A 13,879-nucleotide genomic window follows, 5' to 3' on the forward strand; every position below is an offset into this window, starting at 1 on the left:
CAGTGATGTTTCAAGGGAACATGTCCTGGGGACACTCACCATGCCAATGACTTCCCTCAAGGCAAAATACTTCTCTGTCAGATCCCCTGCTTCACTCAGTGGAGCATCATAGTCATAGCTAGTGGGCTGTGGCATATAGGGCATATTAGCACCTAAAGGGGGGAAAAAAAGGGAATTATAAACAGTGGTATTTAGCACAGAGAAAGTTCTTGATGGAAGACAACACCCTTCTGAGCTCACACCGCTCTATTATAAAGTCTTCAGAAATATTCTGAAGAGAAACAAGTTTATCCATGTTTCAACTGCTTCAGAGGACTGAGGCAGAAGTAGCCTTTGCAAGCCTCCAAAGCCACGTGGGTTTAGGACAACACGCTGTCAACAGACAGAGAACAGCTAACGCAGTCATGCTTTGTCACGTGAAAGCAAGCAGAGCTTACTCTTTCACAGAGTACCTAATTCGTAAAGAGCTCCCCTACATCATGAGCATCACTTAAATCATCTCTTACCATTCCAATAGGCAAAGTTGGTCCCACCTATAAACATGTACCTAAAAAGGGGAAAAAAGCCATCCACTTAAATCAGGTTTTGCTGAATTGGGGAAAAAAATGCTCCCCCCAAATTAACCTCTACTAAGCACACACTTACAGGTTAACGTTAGCACCACGTGCCAGGATTTCATTAAGTGTTTTAGCTATAGTTTGTGCGGGCACAACAGAATGCCGGTGCCCCCAGTGATCCAACCATCCAGTATAAAACTCAGAATTAACCTGAAAGGAGGAAGGGCAAAAGAGGAAGGGAAAATATGAAGAGGGAACAAGAACAGAATGCAATGTGATTTCAGGTTACTAACTGTAAGAGGGAAGGAAAAAGGGCACCTTGACTCATTAGAGCTATTTTTGAGCTACTATAAATACAGCAAAGTACACACTAAGTCAGGCCTTTTCAGCAGATTACTGGGCAAATAAATTAAACAATTGTTCCAATCATTTTCTAGGAACACTTTGAAAATAAGTGTGGAAGTACCAAAGAGCATGAGCTTCCTATGAACCTGTCAACATGAACACGCTGCAGAGGCTTGACATTCAAATAAATGATGGAAGTAACACGTTGTCTGCAGGGCAGCACAAGTAGACTAAATTAAAATAGATCCTTCCAATATCAAATGGCATTCTAAACAGCTTCACAGACCAGAGATAATCTTGCATGCTCAATGGGCCTTCTCCCCTTGTCGAAAAGGCTTCCAGTGATCTCAAACCCCATTATAGCTTGTGTAAAACCTCTAAGGTAGCTGAAAACAGGAAGCAACTTCTAATCTACCCTTTTAAGTTTGCTTTTAGCTTCCACCTACACACATACCTCACTAACTCATCTCTCCATCCTCACTGTTTCCACTGCTTTGTAAACATTTGTCTTTGCAAGGAAAGCACCAAGGCAAAATCATTACCTTTGACTGCAATGGTATTTGCAGAGCAGCAGTTAATGTGAATTTCAAACACACACAGAAGCTCCTCTATTCAGTTTCTCTGACTTGGAAATGACATCTTTGTAAACATATCCCTCACTGTCCAACACACAGTTGTCAACTCCTCTCCTATTAAGTGCACCATTAAGAACAATACAAGAGATTTAAGTGAAAGGACATACCAAAGGGCCTGTAGGTTCACTGCTCCTTTGAGCCAAGAATGCTGCTGTGACATTGCCACCTATAAGCAAATAGAAATAAAACTGAGTTGCTACATCGACGGCTTTTTTGGTCCTTCATTTTACTGAAATAGATGTCTTATCTCCCCTCAGGGGTCGGTGTTGGGACTGATCCCATTCAACATGTTTGTCAGCAACGTGGACAGTGGGGTTGATGCACCCTCAGCGAGTGTGTCGATGACACCAAGCTGTGTGGTTCTGTTGATACGCTGGAAAGAAGGGATGGGATCCAGAGGGACCATGAAACACTTGAGAGGTGGCCAAATGCCACCCTCATGAAGTTCAACCAAGCCAAGTGCAAGGTCCTGCCCCTGGGTCGGAGCAATCCCAGGCACAGCTACAGGTTGGGCAGAGAAGAGATTCAGAGCAGCCCTGCGGAAAAGGACTTGGTGGTGTTGGTCAATGAGAGACTGAACATGAGCTGGCTTCAGTGTGCACTTGCAGCCCAGAAACCCCCTGTACGCTGGGCTGCATCAAAAGCAGCGTGAGCAGCAGGTCAAGGGAGGTGATCCTGCCCCTCTGCTCTGCTCTCCTGAGACCCCACTTGCAGCACTGTGTGCAGTTCTGGTGTCCTCAACATAAGGACATGGAACTGTTGGAGCAAGTCCAGAGGAGGCCACGAGGATGCTCAGGGGCTGGAGCACCTCCTGTATGGAGACAGGCTGAGAACACTGGGGCTGTTCAGCCTGGAGAAGAGAAGCTGCGTGGAGACCTCAGAGCAGCTTCCAGTGTCTCAAGGGGCTACAAGGATGCTGGAGAGGGACTCTTAATCGGGGACTGTAGGGATAGGACAAGGGGTGATGGGTTCAAACTGAAACAGGGCAAGTTCAGGTTAGATCTAAGGCAGAAGCTCTTCCCTGTGAGGGTGCTGAGGTGCTGGCACAGGGTGCCCAGAGAAGCTGTGGCTGCCCCATCCCTGGCAGTGTTCAAGGCCAGGTTGGACAGGGGCTTGGAGCAACCTGGTCTGGTGTGAGGTGTCACTGCCCGTAGCAGGGGGTTGGAACTGGATGATCTTAAGGTCCTTTCCAACCCAAACCATTCTGGGATTTTAAGAAAATCTAGACAAGAAAGTTACTTCAGAAAACAGAGGAATCAACACCTTTGATTACAGTGTTTAAGTTGTAGAACTTATTTAAAATATATACATACATCTTCTGAAACCCCAGCTTTTCCCAGGAATGACATCTTAACACCAAAAAAAAAAATGATATGTGCAAAAGGACTACTTGGTCACTGGAAAGCTGAGGTCTGGGGTTGCGGTACCAAGACTGTGGTGAAGAACAGAAGCCAGGCATTCTCTAAAGAGGAGCTTCACTCTTCATCAATCCCAGTGGCTCTAGCTACACAGCCTGGAAATAATAATTCCAATAGGAGCTTTCCATCTCATAAAGGATCTGCATGAAGGAGTTCCCAGGTTCAATCTACTTCTAAGAAAACAGATTCCTTCTAAGGAAACATCTTTGAGAATAATGTACAAAAGAGGCCAGATATAAGAAAACACAGAAAGATCTATCCTGGAGTTTGTTTCCTGTGCCTTAAGCCTATTTTGCCAAGTACATGCAGTATATGAACATTTCCATCATTGAATTAACACTCCTCTTCCATCAAAAGGGCACTCTCTGAACAGCTTCAGGCCTGTATCACAGCCTACTGTGGCAGTGTGCACATTTCCAGTGATATTCAGCAGTCATTTTGTTTTACAGTAACCACTGGCTTAAAAAGAAATGGACAAGGAGGGCTGGATTCTAGGACAGACAGAGCACATTAAAAATCAATGGAACCTATGCCAGCTTTTAGTGCTAAGATTTAGGAGATATATGCTATGAGAAGTGTCATTTCCTTATTCATGGTTTCATGATGCAAGGAAGTGATTATGACTCTCTAACTGGGTACTTGTGGGTGATTCTTGTACATTTAAGACTATATCAAATACACCTAAATGCCTATTACCCCCTTTAAACAAAGCAGGCAGGTTTGTCAAGCAGTCAGGTCACTCTGTCCTGCCACAAACACACATGCAACGATTTTCAGTAACAAACAGCAGTCTCCAACCTGGGGCAAAGTCCACTGTTGCATAAAGACCCTGAAGAGCTCCACATCTCAAGTGGAAGTGGCTTGCACCATCAGTTGTGAACAGCACCACCTCATCACCAAGATGCTGGCGAAAGAGCTTCAGAAGGGCACGCAGGTAGTCATAGTCACAAGCAAAGTAGCTTCCATACTCATTCTCTACCTGCACAGTGAAAGCAAGTCAGTAAAGCAGCACGCAGTTTCAGCCTGCATCATATATCAACAATGGAAAGCCCAAATCCAACCCTCTTCCTTCTTTGGCACCAATGCTGAAAACATCATTTTAACTCCATGTCTGAGGAGTAACAGACAACAACACTTAGGTTCTCATCTCTCTCATCTGTATCTTACAATGAATCAAGCATTCAGTGGAGGTAAGGCATTTTCCTATAGAATCACCCTCCACATAGAAGTCTCCACTCTAGCTACTTCACAGCAGTGAAGTCTCTATTAAAAAATGGAGAGCACAAGCACAACAGTCAAACCATAGAACAGGTTGTGACATGATCAAAACTGGACTTTCAGAACAGAGGCACCTACAAGGGGCTCACATAAACAGCAATGCCCTGCAATGGATTCAAAGGACTGGAAGAATAAGGACAACCCTGCTACTACTGAGAGGTATGCATCCTGCCCCTTTCCCAAGGGGCTGGATTTTCAAGTTCCAGACCCAATGCTACACACACCTGAAGGTTATTTCTAGAAATCATGTTATAAACATCTTATTTCTGACAAAGAATAACATTGCCAGTGGTTTTGCTCAACAGATGTACTACATTGTTCAAGAACAATGCATAATACATTGTTCAACATCTTGGACATGCTGTAAGAAGGGTCTCCTACCCTTATCCTGTTCCAACCAGGATGTTTAAAGAAATACTATACCAAAGCTTTTGTTATGGTCAAATACTAAGAACACTGAATAATCACCACTGCACATCTAGAAGGAGTTTAAGAGACAAGCTACTCACCATGAACACACTCTACATTTCGAGGCTCTTTTTGTCACAAGTTTTAGCCTTGCTCCATGCTGGTTTTGCTTCTATCTGTATTTCTTATCCTAAGGTAACCTTGCATCCTAAATTATCCCTATTCCCTTTTTCCCTGTCAGAGAATTTCTAGCAATTGTAATGTATTTTGGCTTTATGGCATAAAACTCTGATCTAAAAAGCTCCACAACGTTCCTCTATTGCTTCCTATAGCTGTGGGAAACAACTTTGATAGAGCAGATAAATCCTCTCTGGGTTCTGGAAACAGTGCATTCAGTTCTTTAGGATAAGGGAATTCATCAGAATCTTCGAGCTTCCTGAAACTGTTAAAGAACACATGTGACATTACCCTCCAACACCCATGGAGGGTCTGCAAGAGCAATATAAGCACCCATGCTGCTTGGATTCACTGAATCCTCACAGTTACCTGCACCATGATGACTGGACCTCCATTTTGATAGAGGTGAGGCCTCATCTTTGGCAAAAGGACACCCATCCATTTCTCTACTGCTGCCAGGTAATCTGTGATACACAAAATAGAGATTTCACAGCTTTTCTGCCTTTTTTCTTTTCCTAGTTTTTGTTTTAAATGATATATGTGCAGTTTTTACCTAGTGTTCTAAATACGTAAAGTACAATGGAACAGCATTTAATGAACTGATGTGCTCTTATACCTCTCATACATGGCAACACCCAGTACTGTTAGCTACAAAATAGATGAACTTGGAAAACCACCAGAGGGACTTCAGTATGTCTCTCACAGGTTGTCCTAATACATTTCAACAGCAAAATGCATGCTGCTATGTGTACTCTGCTCTTTAAATAGATAACTTACCCCACCACGAGCAGAACTGAAACCAGATACGATACGTATCTTTGTCCCCTAATACGCACTCTAACAACCTTGTTAATCTCCTATCTCATCTCAATCCCTCCATGGCCTTGAGAACCAGCCCAGTTGGCTGTTGTAAAACCAAAAACCTCACAGCTGAGGGCTACCTGTCTTTTCCTCAGTGGCGACGGTGATTTCTCTCTTGGCACCAGTTTTCATGAAGGCTGTCAATACCTTGGAAACTTCTACCCTACTTTTTTCATTCCATATGCTTCTGACCACACACTTCTGATTCCAAGATGCCCTAAGCTGAAATATGAGTTGCCTAACAATGGCCCCAAACAGTAAGTCACCTTGCTGCTAAAGTGTATTTTTGCTAGTCTTTTTTGATGCCTTTACCTGAATCAGAAGACCTGAGAACAATAGATTTCTTTTCCAACAGCCACGCAGGAAGACCTCCCTGGGAAAAGAAAGGGAATCGCATAAGCGAGCTTTTTCTTTTTCCTTTTAGGAAATGTAAAAAGAATTTTGCCTTTTATCAAAACATACACCTGAAAATTGATTTTCAACAAGTAAGTAACAGCTCCCAATCAAAAAACAAACACAAAGTAAGCTTGTGTTGGAAGAAGTCACGTGTATGCACGGATTTTAATATGCTAAACCAAAAGTCTTGTCCAAGGATATACCAAGTATGTTTGCCTGCTTAAGACAGAAATACTTGCATTAGATTTACTCATGAAATGAGGTAACTGTAACAGAAGGCTGTACCATGTCCCATTCTGCACAGATGTAAGGTCCAGCTCTCAGGATAACCAGCAAACCAGTGTCGTTAGCAAGCTGCAGGAAATACTCTAGATCTCTGTCACCAGAAAAATCATACACGCCCAGCTGGGGTTCGTGGTAGTTCCATGGCACATACCTATGAAGAGAGAAGATCACCTTCCATTAGAAAACTGAGGCTTAAGCAGAACTCTGAATAACTACTGCCTGCACCACACACCTCACATTTGTAATGCTGGCTTGGTCTTCAGATTAGTAAAATACAAGAATAACCCCAAGGCCTTTCTTCTGTGAGGTACTTCAGATGGCAGAAAGTGTTAATACTGAAATAAGGCTTAGTACTTCACAGTATGCCAGCATGAGCAGCAGGCCAAAGGAGGTGATCCTGCCCCTGGCCTGCTCTCATGAGACCCCACTTGCAGCACTGTGCGCAGCTCTGGTGTCCTCAACGTAAGAAGGACATGGAGCTGTTGGAGCAAGTCCAGAGGAGGCCATGAGGATGCTCAGGGCTGGAGCACCTCCTGTATGGAGACAGGCTGAGAACACTGGGGCTGTTCAGCCTGGAGAAGAGAAGCTGTGTGGAGACCTCAGAGCGGCTTCCAGTGTCTGAAGGGGGCTACAAGGATGCTGGAGAGGGACTCTTCATCAGGGACTGCAGCGATAGGACAAGGGGTGATGGGTTCAGACTGAAACAGGGGAAGTTCAGGTTAGATATAACTCAGGTCAGACAGCAACTCATTCACTGAAAAATGCTTCTAGCAGACACCTGCAATTGTTTCAGCTAAATCAGGATGACTAGATATTAACTTCATAACAGTTTCCAGTTTCTCACTACCTAAAAATACTACTACAGAAAGACAGCAACTGCTTATACTCCTTTCTCTTTAAGCTACAAAACAAGTTAGTGGTACAACAACTGTACTAAACAAGTCAGTTTGTACTAACCTTAGTACAAGTTATAACTCGTAAGTTATTACAGGTTAATACAAGAAAAGCATTCTAGTAATTCAACTACACCTTGTAACCTGTTAGTTACAGAAACATAATCATTGGAGAGTTTCATGATCTTGTTCTAGAAACAAGTCTGTGCTTAATAGCGTCCGAGATGAGGATAAAAGGGTTTCTCCAGCTCTGTTATGTTCAAGATAGAAAAGCACAGAATCACAGAATGAACCAGGTTGGGAAAAGCCCTTTAAGCTCACCCAGTCCAACCACTCCCCAGCACTGCCAAGGCCACCACTAACCCATGGCACTGAGGCCTCGTCTCCACGCTGTGTGAACACTTGCAGGGACGGTGACTGCAGCCCTGCCCTGGGCAGCCTGTTCCAATGCCTGAGCACCCTCTGGGGAAGGAATTGTTCCTCAGCTCCATCTAAACCTGCCCTGGTGCAGCTTGAGGCCGTTTCCTCTTGTCCTGTCCCTTGTTCCTTGGGAGCAGGGACTGACCCCACCTCACTACAACCTCCTGTCAGGTACTTCCAGAAATAGTTCTAATTTATGTCCCATGCATTCCCACATGGCCACAAAAATCCCACAGATTTTGGTGGAGAAGGGAAGCAAACGAAGACAAAAACATATGTGAAACGTTTTCTTGCAGAATGAATCACGATATAAATGTATTTTAAACACTGGTCTAAAAATTGTTACTAACACCCTTTCATCCCCCAGTCTATTGTCTACAGCTAGCAACAGCCTCAAACTAAATCATTTTAATTTGAAATTGATATTATTAGCAACTATAATTCCTATGTAACGTTGTACAAATTTACAGGCAGTTGTTAATGCTGTACTGCTTTAGCTACAGAATAATGAATTTACAAAGGAATGCCACAGTCCTTCCACAAACTTGAAACACGGTGTTTCTGTATTTGAGCAGCAGCACTTACTCACCATTTACATACAATTTGTAAGCTTTATCCTATAAACTTCATTTTCTTCGGGTCATTTTCCTCTCTCATTTAATCCTGTACGTATTTAGCCCCATCTAGTGGTTAATTATGTAGCTCCTCCATGCCAAAATACCCACAAACCCCAAACCAACCACGAACTTTCAGTATTTTCCAGATGTCTTTTCATATTCCAGATGTTCAGGAACTGAAAATGAGGAGAGGTACCCTTGTGTGACCGGATGCCTCTGCATGCTACCTGCTGTGGTCAGGACTGGAGCTCCAAGGACAATACTCTTCATCTTCTGGGATGTTACAGCAACGACAACATCAAATTTCAACCTGCTATTTGAAGATTTGGGCCTTGATATATTTATAGCTTTAATGTAAGATCAAGGTTCCTGTTGCCTGTCTACTCATATTCTGTTATTGCTTAAGAAGCACATGGAGCTGTTGGAGCAATTCCGGAGGAGGCCACGAGGATGATCAGGGGCTGGAGCACCTCCTGTATGGAGACAGGCTGAGAACACTGGGGCTGTTCAGCCTGGAGAAGAGAAGCTGCGTGGAGACCTCAGAGCAGCTTCCAGTGTCTGAAGGGGGCTACAATGATGCTGGAGAGGGACTCTTCATCAGGGACTGTAGCGATAGGACAAGGGGTGATGGGTTCAAACTGAAACAGGGGAAGTTCAGGTTAGATCTAAGGCAGAAGTTCTTCCCTGTGAGGGTGCTGAGGCGCTGGCACAGGGTGCCCAGAGAAGCTGTGGCTGCCCCATCTCTGGCAGTGCTCAAGGCCAGGTTGGACACAGGGGCTTGGAGCAACCTGGTCTGGTGTGAGGCATCCCTGTCATGGCAGGGGTTTAGAACTGGATGACCTTAAGCTCCTTTCCAACCTGAACCTTCCTATGATTCTGTGTTTCCTAGTGCAGAGGGTTATGGACATATACTGACTTCAGCCATCCAAGAGTCCCAGATAAGCTGTGTGCTGACTCACACATCAGCTGAATCATGCATCAAGGCATGAGCAGAACAGGAAGGAGAGCAAGTCTGGCATGCCTTCACCACAAGGTATTTAATTTAGGAGCAGGATCCTGTAATAAAAGGATCATGTTTACTTTGAAGTGGTGAAGCCTCACTGGGACCACCTTGATAAGAACAAGGCTCCCATACTTCGGATTACAGCAAGACCTTACCCTGTCTAACAGGAAAAGCCACAAGCAACAAAAGCCACAGCCTTCAGAGGTGGCCCCAAGGCTGGGAGTCCAAGTACCACATTCAGCCAGAAAGTCTGGCAGCGCTGCTGCCCTTTGCACAACAACTTCACCCAAGTGGTATCTCAGTGCCTTGCTAATAGGTTTACTGATCTAGGACATAACAGGAAACAAACACAACTAAATAACCACCTAGACTCATCTCCATTTTTACCAAAACCACACAAAATCACAGGGCAGTTTATGTTTGGGGTAACATGAAACAAACACTGCTTTATCTCAAATAACCCAGAGCAGGAAGGCATGTAAAAACCTGTTACCTGTCACCAGTGATTCAGCAACAACATCTAAAGCCACAGGTCGTGTAACTACAGAGCAACATTTGATAGCTGTATCAGAAACAAACCGCCCAAGACCAATGTACAGCAGGCTGGCAACAGCAACGCAAGGCAGTTTCCTCTCCTTCCTGCACGGTGGAAGGACAGTGATGGGAAACAGTAAAGCACAGAGTAAGAGATCTCAACAGGTGAAAAAAGACAAACTGAAGAAGGAAAACCCACACTTTGTTAGCAGATTATGAAGGAAGAAGGAAGCAAGGGTGGGGGGGGGCACTACTCACAGCCCTGCAGCAACTTTGCTGTTAAACAACAGTGATGGAGTGTACAGGGAGGATCCCAAAAGACCAATGATACAGCAGAAACATGAACAGGCAATTTCAAAGGAAAAAAGAAGGGACTGGTTGAAAAAGCTGGAAGTGAACAGAAGGCACTGAAGATACATGGGATTTGGAAGGAAGAGGAAAATAAATCAGAGACATAAGGGAAATATGAGACACTACAGACCATAAGAGTCACAGAGCCGCTGTCAGGGCCCTGATCTTCCAAGCCAGACATCAAAAAGTATAGTTTTCAAGTCCATTTGAGATTACTTTTATTACAGCAAAAAACAATTACATGGGCAATTTCATGTCCTGAGCAAGTGGGTCAATTCCATTGCTCTTACTTGATGCGAGGGAAAACAGAACTTGCTTTATTAGAAAAAAAGACCCCAGAAACCACCCCAAAACACACCCACCAAACAGTCATTACATCATCACAAGACAGGGAAGAGGGTTAACACATGAAAAAGCCACCCCAACACAGAGAACCCTCAAGGGGAAGGGAAAGATGGTACACGACTTGCCGAGCCAACACTGTCTGGTCTTCCATAGCACACAAGCAGCTCTTTCAAAGAGAAGCATTAAGCCTTGGAATGATTTAGGAGAGAAAAACCAACATGTTTGGGAATTACGCTCATTGCTTGAAAAGACTGTGCCTTACATTTTAGTACTGCTCCTCTTCCCTTGTCAAGGAAGCTTGGCAAATATAAGAGTAAGCTGCATGTTGTCGTTTAATCTGTGCCTCAGCTGCTGTACTAAGTACACAACCAGATAGGAAAGACAAGGAAGAGGTTTGGTACCTGCAAATAAAAGCTGTTTAAACACCTAGTTCCCAACTACTCTTCTAAATTTAAGATCTCCTGGTGAAGCAGCTTTAAATATTACTGCAGCCTTTGCCAGTATTTTCAAGGCTTCAGGGAGATATTAGGCTGTATTCAGATGTTATTGGCTCCTCTCCCCTTTTCTGCCTTCCAGAGACTACAATGCAGAGCACATATATATTGGGTTTGCTGCAGGAGTTGTAACCCCATGGGGAACAAACACGGGAGGAGCTTGCTCCTGAAGGGTGCACCCCATGGAAAGGAATGCACTGGAGCAGTCTGTTCCTGAAGGATGCACCCCATGGAAAGGAATGCACTGGAGCAGTCTGTTCCTGAAGGATGCACCCCATGGAAGGGACCCACACTGGAGCAGTCTGTTCCTGAAGGATGCACCCCATGGAAGGGACCCACACTAGAGCAGTCTGTTCCTGAAGGATGCACCCCATGGAAGGGACCTGCACTGGAGCGGTCTGTTCCTGAAGGATGCACCCCATGGAAGGGACCCACACTGGAACAGTCTGTTCCTGAAGGATGCAGCCCATGGACGGGACCTGCACTGGAACAGTCTGTTCCTGAGGGATGCACCCCATGGAAGGAACCCACACTGGAACAGTCTGTTCCTGAAGGATGCACCCCATGGAAGGGCCCACACTGGAACAGTCTGTTCCTGAAGGATGCACCCCATGGAAGGGACCCACACTGGAGCAGTCTGTTCCTGAAGGTTGTACCCCATGGAAGGGACCCACACTGGAGCAGTCTGTTCCTGAAGGATGCACCCCACGGAAGGGACCCACACTGGAGCAGCCCATGAAGAATTACAGCCACTGGGAAGGACTCAGACTGGAGAAGTTCACGGAGAACTGTCCCTCATGGGAGGGACCCCACACTGGAGCAGAAGAGTGTGAGGAATCCTCCCTGAGGAGGAAGGAGCAGCAGTCATCCTCTACCACCCTTCACTTCTTCAGAGCTTTCTTAAAGCTCTACCTGTGACTTACAACCCAATAAACCACGTAACAATGGCAGCATTCCACTTCACTACTGCTCATAAAAGTCCCAGGACTACAAATCACTTTGAAAGTCAACAGCTACTTACGTTTGAATGGCATCAAGTCCTGCCATCTTCATCTTCAACAGACGGTCTTTCCAATAGTACTGGGGCACCCGGGAGTAGTGAATGCTACCCGAGATGTAACGGAAAGGTCTCCCATCCTTGACAAAGCAGTTGCAGTCATAATCAATCCCAAAACTCCTTGGGGGTATGCTCTGTGTACCAAAAGAGATAATACACACTATAACCTTTTTCTGCATTGAAAGACATGGAGAACAGCCTATGCAACATCTGTAGGATGTCCACAATAGAAGGCACAATAGTGTTGAACTAACTGATGGTGAATGGCTCTCCTCTAGCTACATAAAGCCTTCCTGAGCCTAACACACCAAAGGACTACAGTACATCTGCCAATCACTCAGTACTCTACTACAACCTCTACTATACTAAAATATGCCATATGTATTCTCCACTTTCAGTGGTATATAGTACTACCTCTCTACAGTGATACATTTCACAGTCACACCAGTGCAAAGGATAAGGGAATTACTTAGGAGATTTGGTGAATGCCAGCACTTGCACTGAAGGGGTTAGTTTACCAAACTGCTGGAAAACACAGCCCAAATTCCAACTTCATGCCATGCTCAAGTCTAGGAGCAAAAGGAAGCTGGGAGCTTTTGAGGGACAAATAACCCATTCTAAATGCTCCATGTCTGAAAAACACATTTGAAAGCTTAGCTTCCAGTAAGTATAAGAAGGCTTGATGGATCAGTCTGGCAAAGTGCAGACATGAAAGTAAGTAACCTGGGTAGAAAGTCCTACTTTATATGCCTTCCAGCTGAGCCAAACCAGTGACTTCAAAAAGAAGCAGGTATATTGAATGTAAGAATCTGCACTTTACAGCCACAAAAAAAACCCACCTTCACTTCTCAAAGTATGGGATTACTCCTCAAGTGAGATGAAGATCTTGGTAAGATTCAGATTACTATGACCACAGCAGTACTTCTTTTGCTTTTAAAAAGAAGGGAAACCAGAAGGACTTTTGCTAGGTGCCTGGCCCTGTGTCTTTAAGAACCTTTAACTTTATTATTATTAACTTATTGAAACAAACCTTAACCTCTCACATCTTGAATATGTCTTTGGCATCCCAGTACTACTTCTGACCTCCAGAAACCATGAGTAGTTGGGGTTTTTCATCATGTTTGATGAATTAGCATCAGATTCATTACTGAGCAAGGAAAGATCAGTGGGGATTTACAAAGTAAAATGAGACAGCAAATGTAATCAGTTAGTGCTCTGTATCTATCAGAAAATAAGTCAGAAGTCAGCCAAAGTAACCTCATGATTCACTGGAAGTTAATGTTATACTAGTCCAAGTGAAATACACCTTTCACTAGGTAAATTTAAAGCTATTGAAGGACACTGGCCTTGCTCTTGAAACGATACACCTTGCTCTGTCCCATATGGAAAATAAGGCTTAGCAATTAGGAAATTGCTTGTATGAAATAAAAGCAATGAAATTGAAAAGCAAGGGAAAGGTAGGCCATCATATAACCCCAGGTGATCCCCACTACACGAGAGCATCCGCCACCAGAGGAAACCTGCCCAAAGTTTAAGTAGAGACCCACAGACCACACAGTTTTGAAGAACCTTCCCACGAAACCACTTCTTTCTGTTAAGTGGTGAACTGCTTTGTTACAATAGTGGGTACAACTACAGGAAAAGCAGAGAGAAGGGGATGGAAAAAGTGGAATACAGCAGGCATGTAAAGTTGCAAGCTGCCAGGACAGAAACTCCTGGCCAACAACTGGGTGCAACTGCTAAGAGCATATCCTTAGTGCAACACGACAGCAAAAAGGAGCCAGTGCAGCGTGTCACAGGCCAAA

General features: G+C 44.4%; 1 protein-coding gene across 1 annotated transcript in view; it reads right to left on the reverse strand.

The window, feature by feature from the left end:
• GLB1 (galactosidase beta 1) overlaps positions 1 to 13,879 on the reverse strand; it is a 43,004-nt gene that overhangs the window by 19,554 nt on the left and 9,571 nt on the right. Inside the window, exons 2-10 of the mRNA XM_062621832.1 lie at positions 12,039 to 12,208; positions 6,361 to 6,511; positions 5,992 to 6,052; positions 5,188 to 5,282; positions 3,754 to 3,934; positions 1,645 to 1,703; positions 646 to 767; positions 507 to 547; positions 40 to 152 (exon numbers count right to left, since the gene is read on the reverse strand). Of these exons, the coding sequence (XP_062477816.1) occupies positions 40 to 152; positions 507 to 547; positions 646 to 767; positions 1,645 to 1,703; positions 3,754 to 3,934; positions 5,188 to 5,282; positions 5,992 to 6,052; positions 6,361 to 6,511; positions 12,039 to 12,208 (993 nt within the window). The remainder of the gene's footprint in view (positions 1 to 39; positions 153 to 506; positions 548 to 645; positions 768 to 1,644; positions 1,704 to 3,753; positions 3,935 to 5,187; positions 5,283 to 5,991; positions 6,053 to 6,360; positions 6,512 to 12,038; positions 12,209 to 13,879) is intronic.

The sequence above is a fragment of the Pezoporus occidentalis genome, unplaced genomic scaffold, assembly GCF_034315485.1.
Source record: "Pezoporus occidentalis ecotype Australia unplaced genomic scaffold, CSIRO_AGI_Poc_V1 ctg235, whole genome shotgun sequence".
Classification (NCBI taxonomy): Eukaryota; Metazoa; Chordata; class Aves; order Psittaciformes; family Psittacidae; genus Pezoporus; species Pezoporus occidentalis.